The sequence below is a fragment of the Rhipicephalus microplus genome, chromosome 2 (genome assembly GCF_043290135.1).
Source record: "Rhipicephalus microplus isolate Deutch F79 chromosome 2, USDA_Rmic, whole genome shotgun sequence".
Classification (NCBI taxonomy): domain Eukaryota; kingdom Metazoa; phylum Arthropoda; class Arachnida; order Ixodida; family Ixodidae; genus Rhipicephalus; species Rhipicephalus microplus.
In genome coordinates this window covers 276,716,253-276,736,910 of record NC_134701.1, presented here as the reverse complement: position 1 = coordinate 276,736,910, position 20,658 = coordinate 276,716,253, and the positions used below count along the sequence as shown (strand labels likewise).

Below are 20,658 nucleotides of genomic sequence, written 5' to 3'. Positions count from 1 at the left end.
TACGGCGTAGCAGGCGACAACTAGGCCTACCTCCTGAATTCGGACAATTTCCACAACTCGGCAGTACTATGGCTAGTGCGGGAACGCAAACCCAAGAAACATCAACGCTGCCTCCTACATGGTTCTTCAACGTCCCGCGTACTCCAAAGCCATTCCACGGTGACCCTTATGAGGACGTCGACGACTGGCTTGACGACTACAACCGTTGCGGCAGCGTCAACGAGTGGAACGAGCAGCGAAAGCTTCGGTATGTCTACTTTTATCTCGAGGACTCTGCGCGAACTTGGTTCGAAAACCATGAAGCCACTATGACAACCTGGCCAGAGTTTTGCAACCAGTTGCGAAATACCTTCCGAAGCGCTGACCGAAAGGAGCAAGCGGAACGGCTCCTCAATTCCCGAAACCAGCGTCCGAACGAGAGTGTTGCCATGTTCGTTGAAGACATGACGCGGCTGTTCAGGCGAGCCGACTCTTCAATGACGGAAGAGAAGAAGGTGCGCCTCCTAATGCGGGGAGTGAAAGAGCAGCTGTTCGCGGGACTAGTGCGGAACCCTCCCAGCACTGTAGAGGATTTCCTCCGCGAAGCCACGACAATGGAGAGAATGCTAAGGCAGCGTTCGTACCAGTATGAGCGTCCTGGCAGTCTTTCGGCAGTGTCTAGTCGGCCCTACCAACACTTGACGTCACGACTGTAAAAGACCTGGCGGAGCTCGTGCGCAGTATTGTGCGCGAGGAGCTGCAAAAGCTGCACGTGGTGTCTTCTCCGCCCCATGTTGCTGCTCTAACGGATGTCGTTCGCGAAGAGGTCCGGCAGCTGGTGCACCCCATGACGACTCTGCGTGCAGCCGAAGTCCAACCCATGACGGCCCCGCATTCAGCCGAAGCTCCGCTATTAACGTACGCGGAAGCTCTACGTACTCCTGCACCGGCTGTTGGCTATCCGTCCCGTCCGTCCACTCTGCAGACGGCACCGTCGTTCTACTCGGGACCACTGCAGTACGGCAACCCACCCCTTACACGGAAATCCAGTGTATGGCGTGCTCCCGACAACCGGCCTCTATGTTATCACTGTGGTGAACCAGGTCACATCTACCGTGAGTGCGCCTACAGGCACATGGGTCTTCCCGGCTTTCGTCCGGATGCTCGTCGACCCAGAGATGGTGAGCGGCCCCGTGCTATCGCCGAATACTTGGCAAGCCAACGATCCTCAACCCTTCCGCGTCGCCAATCCCGCTCACTATCTCCACGGCGTTCCACGTCACCTGGCCAACAATCAACCTTTGCGGACGTCCTTGCAGGAAGATCGCCTAGATCCACAAGCCCGCGCCGGAGAATTTAAGAACAGCGACCTCTGGGGGTGAGGCCGCTGTTGATCGACCGTTACAAGACCCTCCCCCGATTTGCCTGCCGACATTCGAAGTCACTCTTTCACCGACGTGTGCCATCGACGACAAAGACAAACGGGTCTCTGCTCGTATCTCTGTTTTTGTCGACAACCACCCGCTGACCGCTCTGGTAGATACGGGTGCCGATTATTCTGTTATAAGCGCTGACCTCGCTGCACAGCTAAGAAAGGTAACGACACCTTGGGGACATGGAACCAACCTCCGGACTGCGGGAGGTCACCTATTGATACCGCTAGGAATGTGCACTGCCCGCCTCCAAATTCGTGAGTCGACGTACATTGTTTCCTTCGTTGTATTGCGCGAATGCTCCCAAAACCTGATTCTCGGAATGGATTTTCTCCGCGAGCATGGAGCCATTATTAACCTTCGCGACCTGCTCATAACGTTATCTAACGACCATACAGCCCTACGAAAGGATGCAGTTGCGCCGACCACAACACTTCGAATTGCTGAAGACACCATCGCACTGCCACCGCGAGCCAGTATGTTGGTAACGGTGGAGAGCGACTGTGACAACAAGAGTAGTGGCATCGCGGAAACTAACCTCTCGGTGCTCTTGGCTCGGCAGATTTGTGTCGCGCGTGCTATCGTCAAATTGAAACATCGGAGGACTCAGCTTCTGATCACGAATTTCGGCGGCCAGTACCAACACTTGGCAAAGCGAACAGCAATCGCGAACTTTGAAGCCATCGATGACGAAGAATGTTCCACTATCGATCCGATTGCCACTGCTGCCGAAGGTAACACTGCATTAGCCAGTACAGTTGACGTGAATTGCCAGCTATCCTGTGCGCTGCAACAGCAGATACGCATGATTTTACGTACGTATAGTGATTGCTTTGCGTCCACCTCCAAAATCAAGCAGACCCCAACCGTGAAGCACCGCATTATAACGGACCCTACCGAACGGCTTGTACGACAGCACGCCTACCGCGTGTCGCAAAAAGAACAAGAGGCAATACGTTTTCAAGTGAAACAGATGCTCGACGACGACGTCATCCAACCCTCGAACAGTCCATGGGCGTCACCCGTCAAACTTGTTAAAAAGAAAGACGGCACTCGGCACTCTTCGATTTTGCGTCGATTACCGGAAGCTCAACAAAGTGACGAAGAGAGACGTCTACCCTCTCCCACGCATAGATGATTCACTGGATCGACTTCGACATGCCCGATATTTTTCCTCAATGGATTTACGTAGCGGCTACTGGCAGATCGAGGTCGATGAACGTGACAGGGAAAAAACAGCATTCATAACTTCCGATGGCCTCTACGAATTCAAAGTGTTACCATTTGGATTGTGCTCTACACCGGCAACGTTCCAAAGGATGATGGACACCGTCCTGTCTGATCTGAAGTTGGAATCCTGCCTCGTGTATTTAGACGACGTCGTTGTTTTTTCCAAAACATTTGAGCAACATTTACAACGACTTCAGTCCGTCTTCGTCGCTATTCGATCCGCAGGCCTATCTCTAAAACCGGAGAAGTGTCATTTCGGCTACGAAGAACTAAAGTTCCGCGGCCACCTTATCAGTCACGATGGCATTAGACCAGACCCAGAAAAGACCATGGCTGTTGCTGAATTTCCTCCACCTTCGAACAAACGGGATTTGCGCCGGTTTTTGGCTCTCTGCGCCTACTACAGGCGCTTTGTCCAGAGCTTTGCCAACATCGCTGAACCCCTTACCCGTTTAACGAAGGAGGATACTCCTTTTGTGTGGGGTCCAGAGCAGAGAGCCGCTTTTTCCCAGCTTCAGCAGTGCCTTCAGAGTGAACCCTTACTAGGGCACTTTGATGAAGATGCCACCACCGAACTTCACACTGACGGTAGCAACATCGGTCTTGGTGCAGTACTCGTCCAGCGGCAAGACGGCGCTGAACGTCCCATCGCTTATGCTAGCCGCATTTTGTCATCTGCGGAAACTAACTACTCGACCACGGAGAAGGAATGTCTTGCTGTTATTTGGGCGATAACAAAGTTCCGACCGTATCTGTATGGCCGTCCATTCAGAGTAGTTACGGACCATCATGCCCTCTGTTGGCTGGCCAATCTCAAGGACCCTTCAGGGCGCCTCGCGATGTGGAGCTTACGCCTTCAAGAATTGGAGGTTACAGTCGTCTACAAGTCGGGCCGCAGGCACACTGATGCTGATTGCCTTTCGCGCGCACCCCTCGCGACGACATCGAGGGACGATGATACCGATGGCCATTTTCTTTGTGCAGTCAGTGAATCTGACTTGGCCCAACAACAGTGGAATGATTCAGAGATCCAACAACTTATCAAATACCTTCAAGGTCGCAGCTCGAGTCCACCATCGGCATTTGCACGTTCAGGGTCATTTTGTCTCCGCAACGACATCGTCTACAAAAAGAACTTCGGACCTTATGCGACTGAGTACCTCCTCGTCGTTCCACCAGGGCTACGTGCTGACATTTTATCTGCCTGCCACGACGAGCCTTCCTCCGGCCACCTAGGATTCGCACGTACCCTTGCCCGGATTCGGACTCACTACTACTGGCCAAAGCTCACCCAGGATGTCATGCATTACGTTAAAACGTGCAATCATTGCCAGCGCCGTAAAGCCCCACCTGTGCGCCCTGCTGGTTTATTACAGCCTGTTGCACCCCCCATCACAACCGTTTCAACGAATCGGCATGGACTTGCTTGGGCCCTTCCCGAAGTCACATGATGGCAACCGCTGGATCGTAGTCGCTACTGACTATTTAACGAGGTACTGCGAAACGAAAGCCCTACAATGAGGCACCGCCAATGAGGTTGCGTATTTGTTCAACAACATCGTCCTCCACCATGGAGCGCCAACAGTTCTTATCACTGACCGTGGAACAGCCTTTACAGCCCAATTGATGCAAGACGTCACGAGACTTAGTGGAACAGCTCATCGCAAAACAACCGCATACCATCCACAAACCAACGGTCTGACGGAGAGATTAAACAAGACGCTCTATCTATGTACGTCGACCGTGATCACAAAAACTGGGATGCAATTTTTCCATACGTAACGTTCGCTTACAACACTGCGGTTCAAGAGACGACGGGTTTCACTCCATTCCGGTTGCTTCACGGCCGAGAAGCAATTACGATGCTTGATGCCATGTTGTTGTCTGACACGACCGATATTACTACTGATGCGAACGACTTTATCCGGCTCGCCGACGTGGCCCGCCAGCTTGCACTCAAGCGGATCCGAAAAGAACAACGAATCGACTCGCAGAGGTACAACTCCCGTCATCGCCATGTCATTTACCAACCCGGTGATCTGGTCTGGCTGTGGATCCCCGTTCGCAAAAGGGGCCACTCAGAAAAGTTACTTCACCGCTACTTCGGTCCCTATAGGGTACTACGGCGCCTCACAGATGTCAACTACGAAATTCTGCTTGAGGACACAGCTCAGCGATCTCGATGTTCCCAGCAGGCCGACATTGTTCATGTGTCACGGATGAAGCCACACTACCCCCGAGCCACCTGACACTGCTTCATCACGCGTCTTTGTGCGTGTACGCGACTACCCTAACTTTTAATCGGCATTGGTCATCGGGGTGGTACTTTTTTTTTCGAAGGGGGAGTAATGCCACAGGCATGGAACGAGGTTTAGCCATGCCAATGCGAGTATGTGCCATGGTGTGAAAGAAGAAGAGGACGGTTGGTGTGTGCTCGTGCTCTAACGTTCGGTTCGGCTCGACGTCCAGTGCTGCTCCTGTGAACAGACGTTCTGGTCGTTCTGTGATCACGTGACAATATTTATGTGTACAAGGCATACAGGCTACTCCAAATTTGAAGGAGAGGGAGCACGTGCTTGTGCGCCAAATCATTTGGGCCTACACAGAAGTTGGAGAGAGGAAAAGTGGAGGAAACAGTCATTTCCTTTCTGCTTTAAATTGTTGTTGACACCACAATGGTCAGTTCAAATCATATAAATAAAAATAATACAGTCTCTGCATTATCTCATCCTTGATAAAACAACTAGCGACACCATTCCTACCGCATTTCACCAACCTAGCCAAAAGAAACACTTCCATAATTCTATCTCATAAGAATGGGCTTAGGTATACAATTAACAGGCACAGTTGACGTGGAGCGGAGGTTCGGGCTTGGACTCGGGCAGACGCCTGAGGCTGCAATAAAGCGTCTTTTCACCGGACTACGGCTCTTCCTTCGCGCTGCCACCATGCCCTCGAGTCATCGAGGGGACCCATTCAGAAGGTCAAACATCTTCCCTCTTTAGCTAGTGTAGAAGCTAGTCGAGGAGGAGGAAATTAACTGATACTATGTAACTATTGTTCTGTAGTGTTCACTTCGAATTATTTGGAAAAATATTAAGTGTATACTCAACAACTCTACGAAAAATATTCAATTTGGTTTGCGGTGAAACTTTATTATTCGAATTGGCTTCGCACCCAACATTCTGCTATTCGCGCAACCCTAAATTTAAGAGTGTTTGAGCATATGGCGGATCCCGTGCAAAGTTATAACTTTCATGAAAGCGAGCGAGGGAATGAAACAAATACCGCAAAAAAGATAGGCATCCATGAACACAAGCTGTAAATGCACGCCGTCGTATTCGTCAAGTGCTGATCACGCACTCTCAAGGGGTTGAACATAACAGAATAAAATAATCGCCAATAATAGGAGTTTTTGAAAATGGCCTCAATAGCTTATGCAATGATAGTTAACGCTGGTTACCCAGGTAAGCCAAAGTGAAATTTTACTGCAGCAAAAGTGATTCAGCAGCTTGTACATCTTTTTTGTGTCAGAAAACACCTTTTCTCCAATCACTTTAGGTTTGGGCTTTATGTACGCATATTTATGCGAGAGAAAACTGCGGCCTCACTTCATCATTATCATCATTATCATCATTATCATCATCAGCCTGACTACGCCCACTGCAGGGCAAATGCCTCTTTCTTTATCTGCTAATCAACCCGGTCTTGTGCTTTCCGTTGCCACGTTATACCCGCAAACTTTTTAATTTCATTGGCCCACCTAGCTTTCTGTCACCCCTTTGTGTGTTTGCCTTCTCTGGGAATCCAGTCAGTTACCCTTACTGACCAGCGGTTATCCTGCCTACGTGCTACATGTCCAGCGCATGTCCATTTCTTTTTCTTGATTTCAACTGTGATGCACTTAACACTGGTTTGTTCCCTGACCCACTCTGCTCTCTTCTTGTCTCTTAAGGTTACACCTATTAGTTTCCTTTCCATCGCTAGCTGCGTCGTCCTCAATTTAAGCTGAGCCCTCTTTGTAAACCTCCAGGTTTCTACTCCGTAGGTAAGTACTGGCAAGATACAGTTGTTATAGACCTTCCTCATGAGGGTTAGTGGCAGATTAACATTCATGATTTGAGAATGCTGGCCGAATGTGGTCCACCCCATCCTTATTCTCCAGTTATTTCACTCTGATGGTTAGGCTCCACGATCACTACCTGTCCTAAGCCGACATATTCCTTTACAACTTCCAGCGTCTTTCCACCTATCGCCAAGTGTTGTTTTCTGCCGAGACTGTTGCGCGTAACTTTAGTTTTGTGCATAATAGTTTTCCGACCTACTTTTCTGCTCTCCATATCCAGTTCCGTAATCATGAGCTGTAACTCGTCCCCTGCGTTACTCACCAAAACATTGTCATCAGTGAATCGCACGTTATTAAGGTACTCTACATTAACTCTTACCCCTAAATCTTCCCTGTCTAAAGTCCTGAATACCTCCCGTAAACACGCGGTGAATAGCATCGGAGAGATCATGTATCCCTGCCTTACACTTTTCTTTATTGGGGTTCTGTCGCTTTCTTTATGGAGAACTATGGTGGATGTGGATCCTTTGTAGATTTCTTCCAGTGTGTTTATGTAGAGTTCTTCGATGCCCTGATTTCGTAGTGCCTGCATTACTGCTGATGTCTTGACTGAGTCAAACGCCGTCCTGTAATGTATGAAAGTTATGTATTGGGGTTGGTTTTATTCAGCTCATTTCTTTATTACCTAATTGATAGTAGGAATATGGTCTAGTGTGGAGTAGCCGGTACAAAATCCTGCTTGGTCCTTTGGTTGATTGAACTTTAATATCGCCTGAATTCTATTAGTTCTTTCTTGTAAATAGTTCGTACACAACGAACAGTAAGCTGATCGGTCTGTATTTTTTGAAGTTCTTCACGTCTCCTTTGCTATGAATTAAGATGATGTTGGCGTTCTTCCTAGATTATGGTACCCTTCCCGGCCAGAGCCGCTTTGTATAACAGGCGGCTAATTTTTCTAACACAATTTCTCCGCCATCTTTCAGGAGGTCTGTTGTTACCTTATTCTCACCAACGGCTTTGCCTTTTTGCATTCCTTTCAGGATTTCCTTACATCCCCTGTCGTTACAGACAGGGTGTCGAATTCCTCTGGTTCATTATTGTTTCTCACAATGTCATCCTGGTTATTTTGATTTCTGTACAGCTCTTCTGTACAGCCTCACCTAGGGGACAAAAACATCCTATTGTCCTAATTACTCATACGTGATGAAACAGGCTATGCCTAGAGACAACAACCACTGTAATGTAATAGATAAGAGAACAGCTTATTTGTTAGTGCGAATTCCACCAAAAAGATGCCAAGACAGTTTTAGAAGCCAGTTGATGCAGCCAATGACCCCTTAACAAGCTTTTTCTTATTTGGATTGCGGTCGCTGATTGCACGTGCTGCGGCATATTTTACGGTGCCACTGCCTCATCACGGATGAGTTAGCGTACGTAGATGGGGCAGTGGCACTTTCTGTGGGTGCAATACTCTGAGCCCGAGCTCCTATCGCCAATTGAAAAATGTTGCGGAAGAGTGTGACATTCAAATACAAATAGAAATTTAAATACAAATTCAAATACAATGTTGAAGTAAGCGTCCGAAAGAAAATCTGTGAATCCTACAAATCTAGTGCGTTTTGCAGCTGTCCACGAATAGCCTATCAGATACGCCACTCGTTAAAGAATAAAATGACTTTTTCTTTCGGAGAACACACGGAGCTACACGTTCTCACAAAAGAAAATAAACGAGACCTAAAGGCCCGTAGTCTTCACAGCTAAATCCACAACAGCGGTTAGGACGCAAGTTGAAGCTTACTCGTAGATGCCAGTGAAGTTGGGCGTTGAAAAGAAACGGCCGTAAATGGTTATGCGTACGTTGAACCCGCTTCAGCATTCCTTGCTAACGTTTTCTGTTCCATTTGCCTTCAAGGAATTTCTTATCTAATGACGCGTGTAAAGATAAACGACAGCGGTGTTCGCACTCACTGACACTCGTGCTGCTGAGTTGAGGCCAGTTAACTCTTTCCCTTATTCCCGCCACCTTCACCTTGCTAAGGAATAAAACGTTATCTGCCGACCCCCTCAGGTGGCCCTTTTCTGTCGCAAACAGCTTTAGAAGCCAGCGGTACACGTGCGTCGGTGTTGCGCGCTGATTTGACAACACACCTGTGGTCATTGTACTTGCACGTTTTGCTGTCTAATATTGTGTGCAGGGTGCCCTCTTATTATTTTTTTTTTGCAAAGCTCGCAGAAGGTTCCAGGTGAAACAGACAAAAAAAAAAGAAAATCTAAAAAAAGTGACCTAGCAATCTCAACGATTTGCAGTAACTTGTGGCTAAACTACTCGTACACTGCCTCGCATTGGAATCGACCCGAACAAAAACTGAGTTTCAAAGGTGCTGGAAATAAGTACGTGAACTTAAACGATAATACCGACGCAATAAGGTCAAGATGACGGATAGGCTGCTGGCCCACTAGACGACAAAGTCTACGCTAGGTGGCGCTACAGTATGCTTCGAGATTCTTTATGTGAATGTATGTAACCTGTCCATAGCGACCCAGTTGGTGGACCCTTTGTCTCAAGCAACTCCACTATACTCTTCATCCTGTCATATTTGTCCTTTGTCTAGTGAAATGCTTCTCATACGAGCCAGGTTTTGTTGGGCTGACCTCGTTTTTATCTTACAAACACCGACAGAAAGAGCTGCCCCTGAGACCCTAAATGTGTTTCCTCGGTATCTGCATGATTCACCTTCGTGTACCCCAAAAAAAGCCAATGCCGCGAACAATCTGGTGCTGAATGTCATTTTATAACTATCTCAGGCTACGCCATAATTAACTGCGCGTCTCGCTCATTACTATTGTGACTTTCCTCGTTGTCTAATACAGATGGCGGTATAATAGCAGCTCCATGGAGAAACTCGCTAAACGCCTTCATTGTGTCTGCACTCCGGCATGGGGCAAGAAGAGCTGAATAAAATAATTAGAGCATACTGGCTTGGAACAATTAAAGACAGTCACACATACTCAATTATGACGAGTTAATAATTGCGTTGATGCACCAGTGCGTGTGCGCAAGCTTTCCGAATCACTAATTTATTATCGAGATGAAATAATTGTTAGAGGTTTACGCCCAAAAACTGCGATGTGATTATGAGACACTGTAGTGGAGTGCTCCGGAAGTTTTTGACTAGCTGGTGTCTTTTAACGTGAACCTAAATCTAAGCAAACGAACCTGTAGCATTTCGCATCCATTGAAATGCGGGTGCCACGGTCGCGATTCCCTCCCGTGATAATCGGGCCAGAAGTAGAGTGCTATATAAGCCCTAGGCCATCATCATCATCATCATCATCATCATCATCATCATCAGCCTGCCTACGTCCACTGCAGGACAAAGGCCTCTCCCATGTTCCGCCAGTTAACTCGGTCCTGTGCTTGCTGCTGCCAAATCACACCCGCAAACTTTTAAATCTCATCCTTAGGCCATAGTGGCTGGTATATTACCGACAATTGTTAACTAAGCCATCAGTAAGTGCTTACGGAAAGCTATGTGCCGCGAACAGGTGTTTTAATTGAATGCAGAAGCATACCTAGCAGAACAGAAGCTGTTCCTTGAGGAAAAGAAATAAATAGCAAGGAGGACGATGGCTACAATACTGCCCTCAATAAAAAGTCCGTACAGTTTATACATACTAAGTGTGAATGCTTTGCTGTGTGAATTAACGAGCACTTTTTTATTTTTTCGCATATAATTCGGGTAGAAGTGTGTGGCAACATAGTAAATCATTTCCTACACTTTGTAATAAATCCTACAGTATTGTTTGTTTAGAGCTTCAGGGGACGTGATCGTCTATTTTTGTGGCAGATCATAGCATATGGGGATCATGAAAACTCGCTCGTAAATAAACCCACAACTCTTGTCACAAAGATGAATAAAAAGAATATAGCGACGTCATAGGATGCAGATAAGGAATAAGAAAGCGCAGCTACACAAGAAAGTGCTTACCATTTACGACTCTTGAAAAGTAACAGCCCGTCTCTACACATCATATATGACAGACAAAGCTCCACGTTCTTTTGCGATTTTCGACTCGGACATCTACCTCCTCCTTCCCCGAGTTGAACACGGTGCCGCCCTTCACCTGAAGATGGTGTTGGACGTTTAAAAAATGACGGTGGAGTGTGAGGAGAGGGCGATGACAACTTATGTCGCATGTCTGCACTGCCCGTCACATTCGTGAGTCGAGAGGAAACAACGTGCGAGTACACAACGGTGAGCCCAGTCACACGTTTTGCCATGACACTACTTACCCCTGAAGGCCTCTTGGCTACGGTGAGTGAGACTTGTTTCCTAACTTCAGTGAATGTCACGTTGACGCGCACTAGTATTTAACTTTTGTTCCATGTACAAAAACTAAGCCGAATTTGATGCTTGAGCTACTTGCTCACATAATAGGTAGAGAATGGTGGATCTGTGATGAGACTTACAGGTAACATATAGTGCCTTTAACGAAGGTTGATCTGCACAGATATAACTTACTAATCATTATGGATTGTAAAAAAAAGCACAAGAACTTAGCTAAGCAATATTCCTTTACAGATGACCAAGAATTTATACAGATATATTTATCGTAGAGATCAAGCACAGCTCTTGTCATGTTGCTCATTGAAATGCACGGTTTTGCTAATTTATTTTTTCGAAACCCTGTGAGTAAGATCATATAGTTATATTGTCGTTACGTCCGACAACGGTACATCATCCTGGAGCTGCTTTCTGTACTGCAGTATAATGTTATTGCTTACGTAGCTCTACACACAGACGTGCACAAGGTCGTCGTGGGGACGACGGCTCGTCGCAGCACCTCTCTTTTATTTTAGATCACTATGTGAGGCAGATTTTGCGCCCCTACACCTCGTAAAGTGGCCAGGGAGGGGGGCTGCCGAATCTCCCCTGCACGCCTATGTCTTTATGCACAACAAGTGAACATACCGGCAATCATTAAATTGCTACGTGTTGTTTGCTAGGATCTATCTATTCTCTCTTTCTTTATCTTCTTTCCTTTCCTTTTCTTCTAGCCTAGATGTCCTGCAAGTATTAGCATTGTAGGTTGTGTAATTGTTGCTATATTGACATGTTAACAGGTCTTGCGACTTTTCCCGCATGCTATCCCGACTATTCTTTGTCAAGTAGTTGTGATTTAGTCGCGTGGCACATGGGCGAACTTATTAACAGCGATGTGTCGGGGTATAAAGATGACACTAAGTTGACCTTATGATCATGACCTTATGCTCTCAGATGACACTAAGATGACCTTATGCTCTCAGTTGAAACTTCAGTGAGTGAATAGCTGGGTATGTGCCGTTTTGCCAGTTGCCTGAATATTTGTTAAGCACGTGAAACTCTCATTACCGGCTTTCAGGTTACGGCATGGTGCGGTAGCTGGCCGGTAATTTTTGCTCTTGTGGCAATCACTGTCGGTGGACTTCTCAGAGTGAAGGGTCTCACTTCAAGCGCGAGACAGAAGCGCAAGCGGTTGCCGCCAGGTCCGAAAGGCGTGCCACTGCTGGGATACCTCCCATTCATTTGGAAGCCATACCACGTAGCTTTTAAGGAGATCTCTGAGAAGTATGGTCCGATCATCAGGTACGTGTTATATTTCTGTGTTTACATAAAAAATATAGAGAGAGAAACGAAAGAAAATGAGGCAGTGAATGAGACCCTAACACGATTACGTCCAGTAAAGCACACAGATGTCAAATGTCAGTTGTCAAATACACAAATGCCTTTTTATTTTGTATGTGCGTTTAGAGGCTATTATGCACGAAAAACAGGCCAATATGGTAGGAAGAGAGGTATATCAGAAATGTAATCAACAGGTGTCAATTGAAAGTCTGATTGCGAATAGCATAACAGTGGCTCGATGACAATTGTTAGAAAAACACGCCAAACTTCTCGGCTGACTGGTTTACAAGAGAGAAAATAATCAGAAACAACCGTGGACGTTGCGTACTGTCTCTAATTGCCACATGTAGCGATGTATAAGGTGTGTAATGAATGTGAATTATGAACGCTCCGCTGTTAGGAAGAAAACGACGACGATGATCGGTGGATGTAGTGTTACGAAGCGCGCCTCCGACGACGTTACGAAGGGCGCTACGAATCTCACCGCTGCAACCACTGTTTACGAAAGACGGCGACGCCAACACGGTCCCGAAGGCGCCACTGCTTCGAACTCCGCCGGAAAGGTCACCAGCCGTTTGGTAGCGTAGGTTTCTCAGCTCGCGACTGCTTCTGCGCAGAGCTGATAGACGAGCGGACGAGACGACGGTGAATTAAACAAGGTTTATGTACAGCATATATACAGAGGCGTTACAAATTCGGCACTGGGGCCGACAGAGACGCGAAGAGCCGAGCTCTTCTCTCTAACACATAGCTCTACTCTCAAATGGGTCTGCTAACACATAGCTCAACTCTATATCACATAGCTCTCTCCTCTGACACACAGCTCAGCTCTCTATCACATAGCTCTCTTCTCTGACACACATGTCTGCTCTCACATAGGACTGCTACTAACACATAGCTTAACTGCGACACACATGTCTGCTCTCACATAGGTCTGCTGTCAAAGGGGTCTGCTCTCGACGCGCCGCAGGACTTCTTTTATATGCACCGGGTCCAACCCAAATGTCCAACCAGAAGCGCCGCTGGTCGTGAGGTCAGAATCCTCCAATGGGGTTGCCGCTGGGCCGCGTCCTTCTTTCTCGTCGAATCTGGAGAGGCTGCACTGCAGGTGGCTGCACCCAAGGACGAGTGACGTCGCCAGGCATTGCGTCAGACCCGACAGACAGGAAGGCGCCGGTTGCTTGCTCGACGGGCTCGTTGGCTTAGGTGACTCACTGCACGTGCGCAGCAGAAAGGCGCCGTCGCGTGATGACGCCGTTAAGTTGTTTATCGCGTCAGGCGGGCTCGCGTGCTGGCCTTGACACAGATTTCCTTTTTCCGAGGCATGGACGTTCGCTGCGGACTAGCAGGCATAACAGTAGTTGTCGCTGACATAACAATTCATAATAGTCTGTCAGCACAACTAAGCTTTTCGTTTATGAAAAAAAATAAGGCATCCCCTCTACTCCCCCCCCCCTCTTTTCCCACAAAATTCAACTGCCACGCGATTCATGGCCAATTCCCCGTGTTGGGTTGAGCCATTCCTGTTGGGTCCAGCCAACCAACAAACCAACCAGCACGCGCGCTCGCTGGTAGCCAGCCCAGCCTGATAAACAGCCTAGATATCGCCAAGCTACGTTAGAACCTTTCTCGGCGTACAAAATCCCTCTTTTAAGTGGTGGAGGAGCCATTGTTTCCGTCATCCTGAATCTTCGCAATAGGACGCTATCATCACCGTTAACCATGACTGCCCCAGTCCCTTCGCAAGCTGCCGTACTGGCATGCCTCGGCAACTCGACCCACCAATATTTCGTGGAAACAATGAACAGGACGTCGAGGACTGGATCGTCGAGTACGAAATCGTAAGTGCTTCCAACAAATGGGACGACTGCGACGAGCTCACGAACGTGGGCTTTTACTTCGCTGATGTGGCCAGCCTCTGGTTCAAAAACTATGAAGGTGAAATCACCAACTCGTCCACCATTAAGACCACCATCGCTGTGGTCTTTAGTCATCTCAAGGTGCGCCAACTTCGCGCGGAACAGCGTCTGTACAGTCGATTCTGGCGCAGGGACGAGACCTTTACAAGCTACATCGAAGATGTCTTGTGTCTTTGCAAGTGCGTCGACGCATCCCAGGCGAAATCGACAAAGTCAGGCACATCATGAAAGAAGTTGACAACGATACCCTTCAGATGCTTGTCACTCCTGTCGCAGACGTAGTCCACCTCTGTCAAGAGTACGACGAGTTGCGTAGCAGCGTGTCTCGGCGCGCAAGGCAGCTGAAGATAACGCTGAGGTTTCCCATCGTGCACAACGTCACTGCTGATGCACCGTTGTGCTGCCTCACATCAAGAAATTCACCCGTGAAGCGCGTCAACGTTCTCTCGTAGCCTAAACATCTTTAAAGTGGGGGCGTTGTACGTCGAGTAGGGTTCAGGCGTAGCTTGGCGAGAGGCTGTTAATGAGGCAGGTCTGGCCACCTGCAAGCGCGCGTGCACGTGACAACTACACCCACCGATCATCGTCGTCGTCTTCCGTAACAGCGGAGCGTCCGTCATTCACGCTCATCACAAGTGCATTACTGAGTGTTCTGAAGTTGTCAATAAAACATGATTGATAGAGCTGCACCATTACGCCAGCAATTTTCTCTGCTGTAATTAAGAGCCCGCTTCATAAATAGGCGTCACTACACATGAAATTTTGTCATTCGTAGGCTTCAGCTTGGAATCAAGGATGTTGTGGTGCTTAACGACGTTGCAACCGTTCGAGAGGCTCTCTCGAATCCTGACCTACTGTACCGACCAGACGATTTCATGTTTAGGTATCTTGATGTGAAAGGTACAGAAAAGCTTACAACTTCATTTTCTTCATTTTTTTCCCTATTATTCTACTTTTAACCTGGACTTAAGTTCTGCATTTATATCTATTGATGTTTTTTGCACCACGTATTACAATTTTTCTTTCTACGCAGGTATTGCTGGAATAAACGGTGAAGCGTGGCTTGTGAACCGTAGGTACTGCTTCCACGTATTGAGGGACCTGGGTTTCGCCAAGAAGGCTATGGAGGAGCACATTCGTGTGAGTAATCCTGCTTTCCCGCTTCCCGAGTCTGATTTTACATCCCGACACCACGATATGATTATGAGGAGCGCCATAGTGGATAGCTACACAAATTTTGAGCATCTCATGTCCTTTGACATCCACTTGAACCTAAGAACGTGGGGCCTGCAGCATTTTTCTTCCATCGAAATGCGACCACCCCGGTTGGGATTCGATAGCACGATCTTCGCGTCTGCAGTCACGCACATCACTTGGCCACCGTGGCGAGCACTGCTAGAGCGTAAGTTTAGAGCACGTTGATATTAGGAAACAAAGCAAGAACATGATACAAGCAAGTGTGGGCACACAGGCACCAGCCATGGTATCACTACTACTATGTAATTGCTTGGTGCGCAGAATTCTGCGAATGAAGATCCCAACAGCACGCGTATCGGCGACCATTTGTCTACATGAAACTTCTCACTCTGTGTTCTTTCTCATAACCTGCATTAGGGAAGATGCCACAATGTGGTGCACTGCTGTATTATTAGAAGGTATTGGAATGTAAGTTCATAAAATTTTGTAGTCAGTGCCACTATCCTTCATTAATCAGCGTAGTGATAAAAAAAACTACTCTTTTTATACATCAACATTCATTCCAGTATTGTGCCTCGGTTGTCCTCCTGTGCCCTTTAATTTTTTCACTTGCACGCTTATGCTTAGTGTTCCGAAAATAAATAGCGTTTAAGTGTTTATCCAAGTATCTATATCAATCAACTAGTTAATAACATATATTTACTATTATATATATTTATTTCGGAAATATGTGGACACTCAAAGATGAGTTTCCACGCCACCTTCACCTTATTTATCCATATAGAGTCCACATCGATAACATTGTCGCACGCATGGTGTGTTGTACACGCGGGTAATAGTGCGTGAGTAGGGGCGACAACCACGGCTGAAGCACAGATCAAACCAGTCGGTCAATATTCGTCACTCGAAAAGCGCGTATCATGACATCATTTTTCGTGGGCTCCTTGCCATCGAATCTTCGAATCCATCTTAAAAAAACAGTGTGGGAGCGAAGAGCGTCAGATAAGATTTTGCATAACTTCTTGACACTTGTTGCGCGATGGTTTGCGCCCACTCACGTGATGAAGTACGCTGACGTACATTTTTCCGTAAACCTCCAGTTAGAAATCAAAGCTTCCCTGTGTTCCTTTTCCTGTCCGCTGTACGCTTCCCCATTGTTTTTGAAGATGACTTCAAGGAGCACAAAAGCACATGGTAAGCCGTGGGGTAGGGGCAAAGGGGAGATTTGTTTGAGCAACAACGGTGAACTTTAACCATCACGGCACTACCACGCCACGTGCTATCTCGGCAGACATCAGCGGACGGCTCATATACCTTTAGACGTGCTGTGCTCTCAACGCGATGAGACTGGGCGAAATCTGCTTCTCTCCATGGAGCGGCCGTATTTTCTAACAACAGTGTGTAGTATAAAGTTACAGGAGGCTGTATCTGAGAGTCAGCTGCCAACCTTACTTCACATACCATTACAACTTGTTGCTGTTGCATTCATTGCTTAGCTTTACAGCGAAGGCTGTATATGGCTTGGACAAACGCAAACTGTCTGGCAGCGCTGTCACGCGCGATCTCCATTAACTGTCCTATCAGTTACGTCATTTTCAGCATCGTATCCAAATACGATGTACCCACTGTGATTAACGCATTGCGAGATACATTTACCACTCAATACGCTATTCCACGACCGTGACAATGCGAGGCACAATGTGCGGCATGTGAGTTGAAAACTGTGGTAAACCAAAGTCAAACGTGTGTCTAATCTCATTAGGATGCACGAACATGTAACCAATAATTGTGAAAGGCTTCAGAGCCTTGTCAGGTTAAACCTACCACTAAACACTGGGACCGCACATTTCAGCTTTCACGGGTTTGCCTTTTGTACGAAGTGTTTCAGCACTGATTATTTTTTTTAATGCGAAGCATTCCTTAGCGAACTTCGGCGACCTTGCGCGTATCTATCTATCTATCTAGCCGCCGGCGACTTTTAGCTTTCCAGGCCGTTTCGATATTGGTACCGATACCAAACTTCGTATGGTATAACATGGCCGTATGAAGAACATATTTGACTAGTCATAACATGGAAACCATGATATGTATGTCACGAATGTCATGATTTACATTTCATGGTCTTGCAGCTCTTTCGGTGGTTTCGTTCACAAGGCATGTTGCAAAACCTGTATGGTATGACCTGATTGCGCGGTGACCCCAAGCAACATACCGTAACATGAAATTCATGACATGTGTGTCATGTAACAACATCACTACATGCCACGCTCATGATGCACTCGCGGCCGTTTCGCTAACATATACCAAATTCGGTATTACGGTACGTGAATGGATGACGAAGGTATGTGACTTGTGCAAACATGATAATCATGAGATGCGTGTCATGTCCCAACGTACCTACATGTCGCGCTCAGTTGCACTGGCGGCCGTTTCGCTGGCTTCACTTATAACAAATTTGGTATTACGGGATGTGAATGGATGACGAACGTATGATACTGGTGCAAACATTATAAACATGAGATGTGTGCCATGTAACAGCATGACTACATACTACGCTCATGATGAACTCGCGGCCGTTTCGCTAGCTCCGCATGTACCAAACTCGGTATTACGAGACGCGAACGAACGACACAGGCAAATGACACATTCAAATATGATAATCACGACGTGCTTGCCATGTAACAACATGACTACATGCCCACTCATGATGCGCTCGCGGCCGTATCGCTAGCTTCACATATACCAAGTTTGGTATTACGTGACGCCAATGGATGACGAAGGTATATACATGACTGGTGCAAACATGATAATCATGAAATGCGTGTCATGTGAGAACATGACTACATGCCACAGTCAAGGCGCCAATACATTGCGACTTGATGTGGTGCACGTGCTCGCCGGCGTTCATTTCGTCACGTCACGCTGGTGTTGCCACGCCAGGTGCCGGTCCTGCTATATACTCGCAGGCACGCGCCACGCTGCGTTGTTTTGACGCATGCACGTTTCAACGTGTCCGGCGTCCCTCCGTCACGAAAAGAGAGAGACGCAGTGTTGTCCATAGAGTAACATATAAAACATGTGTTTTCTGGGTAACGCATCGGCAAAGAGTAATATTACTCCATGGAATTGGCGCGAAATGCAGCATGTCGCATTTCGCGCTGGTTGCCGTCAGGCCGCGCCGACGGACGCTGGTCACACCTGGCGTCAGACTATAGAGTGCTCGCGTTTTGCTAGCGTAGCGTCGCTGTGCCCAGCGTTCGCGCGCGTCAACGGTACATTGGAGTATATTGGGCCCTTCACGATGTGCTCGTGGTCATTTTGGTAGCTCCGCATATGCTAAATTCAGTGTTACGTGACGTCAATGGATGATGAAATATATGACTGGTACAAACATCATAATCCTTACACGCTAGTCATGTAAGAACATGAAAACATACCACGCTCATAGCGTGCTCGCGACCGTTTCGCTAGCTCCACATTTAACAGAGTTGGTATCACGTGACGTGAATAGATGACGAAGGTAAACGACACATTCAAAGATTATAATGATGACACGGAAGTCATGTACGGCATAATTTACTTCCACCTCGTAACGTTGTGCTGATTTTAAAGTGACGTATCAACATTTCTCATTTATGCTTCGCATATCATTGATTCCCACTGTACGTGGGATCTGCCAATTTCTATTTCTTTCTTTCTTTCTTTCTTTCTTTCTTTCTTTCTTTCTTTCTTTCTTTCTTTCTTTCTTTCTTTCTTTCTTTCTTTCTTTCTTTCTTTCTTTCTTTCTATCTTTCTTTCTTTCCTTCTTTCCTTCTTTCTTTCTTTCTTTCTTTCTTTTTTCATTTCGCGAATCATTTCAGGAAGAACTGGAATGCTTCGTGAATGTCATCAAATCGAAGAAAGGACAACCTATGCTAATAGCCGATCCACTCGCTGCCAGTGTGGCCAACAACATCTCAGCATTAGTATTTGGACGCCGCTATGATTTGGAAGATCCCGAAGGCCGCTTCTTCGTTGGGCTGCTCAGCACCTTCCTTCGCCATGCAAAGCTATTCTGGGTCATGGACTTCCTGCCTGCGCTGCGCGTGATTGCGTCATACATCCCAGGCTCGAGACTGCGCATCATGAAGTATGTTGCAGGGGAGCTTACAAAGCTTGTGAGGTAAGTGCAACGTCTGTGTACATGTGAGTTGGGAAGTGCATTCACTAGAGCTATTCCTAGGCTTTATTGTCTTATTCTCCTGCCCAGGTTAAGGGTAGAAAACCGCACATTATTTAATTGATTTCCACACATTTCCTCTAATCAGTGTTGTTCTTTTTTCTCTATATTGCCTGTTTCCCACAGCACCGTGGAGAATAGCCAACCCAGTCAGTGCTTGGTTAATCTCCCTACTATTTCCATCGTTTCCCTTTCTTTGGATGAGGTAGTTTATGTGCACAAAGGGTGCGCGTTATGCCAAACAAATTAAGCCGATACATCGCCGAAAAAAAAAAACAATTTTTGATCTCTCTGTCATAGGAATCGGCATAACAACAAAGGGAAACATGTTCTTACAGAAGCACTTGAGGAGAAAAGAAATGATAGAGAAGGAAAAGCAGAGAGGTTGACCAGCAAATGATAATCAGTTTGCTACCATACTCGTGGAAACTGGTGAAGGGAGATGGAAAGACGGAGAGGCATTCAATGATACTTGTAAACGACCAAAGCACAGTTGGTTTTCTTGCGACATGGTTGAGGCATGCAACGACAGCCGAAGCAGGCTATTAGTTCAGAAAGCGATACACGTAAGGCGCGATCCCGCTATTACGACCTACTCTTGAACGTGAACGTTAGGTACACATGAATTTTCTTTTTTATTTTATCTGTAGAGCCGAAGTGCAGGAACGAGACGGCAACATGGAGAGCTATGCAGACAGAGATTTTATTGACGGATATTTGAGGAAGATTCAGGAATGCAAGGGAACCGATTCCTATTACACAAGTAAGAAAAAAAAAACATCTTTTTGACTATGCTACGTTAGCCCCTCTGGTATGTTACTATACTGTACAATATCGTCAACAATACGCCCTCACAGCGAAAAAAGAAAATGGGACAACGTGAAGCGCTCACCTCTTCACTATGTGCCCTTGCTAAGAAATTTAAAAGACTGGTCCGCTCCCTGCAAGT

At 47.0% G+C, this 20,658-nt stretch overlaps 2 protein-coding genes across 3 annotated transcripts in view; one reads left to right on the top strand and one right to left on the bottom strand.

Moving 5' to 3' along the window:
- The window catches only part of LOC119162990 (uncharacterized), a 177,127-nt gene that overhangs the window by 126,311 nt on the left and 30,158 nt on the right, over positions 1 to 20,658 (bottom strand). The window lies entirely within an intron of this gene.
- The window catches only part of LOC119179198 (uncharacterized), a 34,194-nt gene continuing 24,296 nt past the window's right edge, over positions 10,761 to 20,658 (top strand). The window contains exons 1-6 of the mRNA XM_075885999.1: positions 10,761 to 11,024; positions 12,112 to 12,335; positions 15,069 to 15,193; positions 15,327 to 15,433; positions 19,351 to 19,652; positions 20,360 to 20,472. Coding sequence (XP_075742114.1) covers positions 10,905 to 11,024; positions 12,112 to 12,335; positions 15,069 to 15,193; positions 15,327 to 15,433; positions 19,351 to 19,652; positions 20,360 to 20,472 — 991 coding nt within the window. The 5' untranslated portion in view covers positions 10,761 to 10,904. The remainder of the gene's footprint in view (positions 11,025 to 12,111; positions 12,336 to 15,068; positions 15,194 to 15,326; positions 15,434 to 19,350; positions 19,653 to 20,359; positions 20,473 to 20,658) is intronic.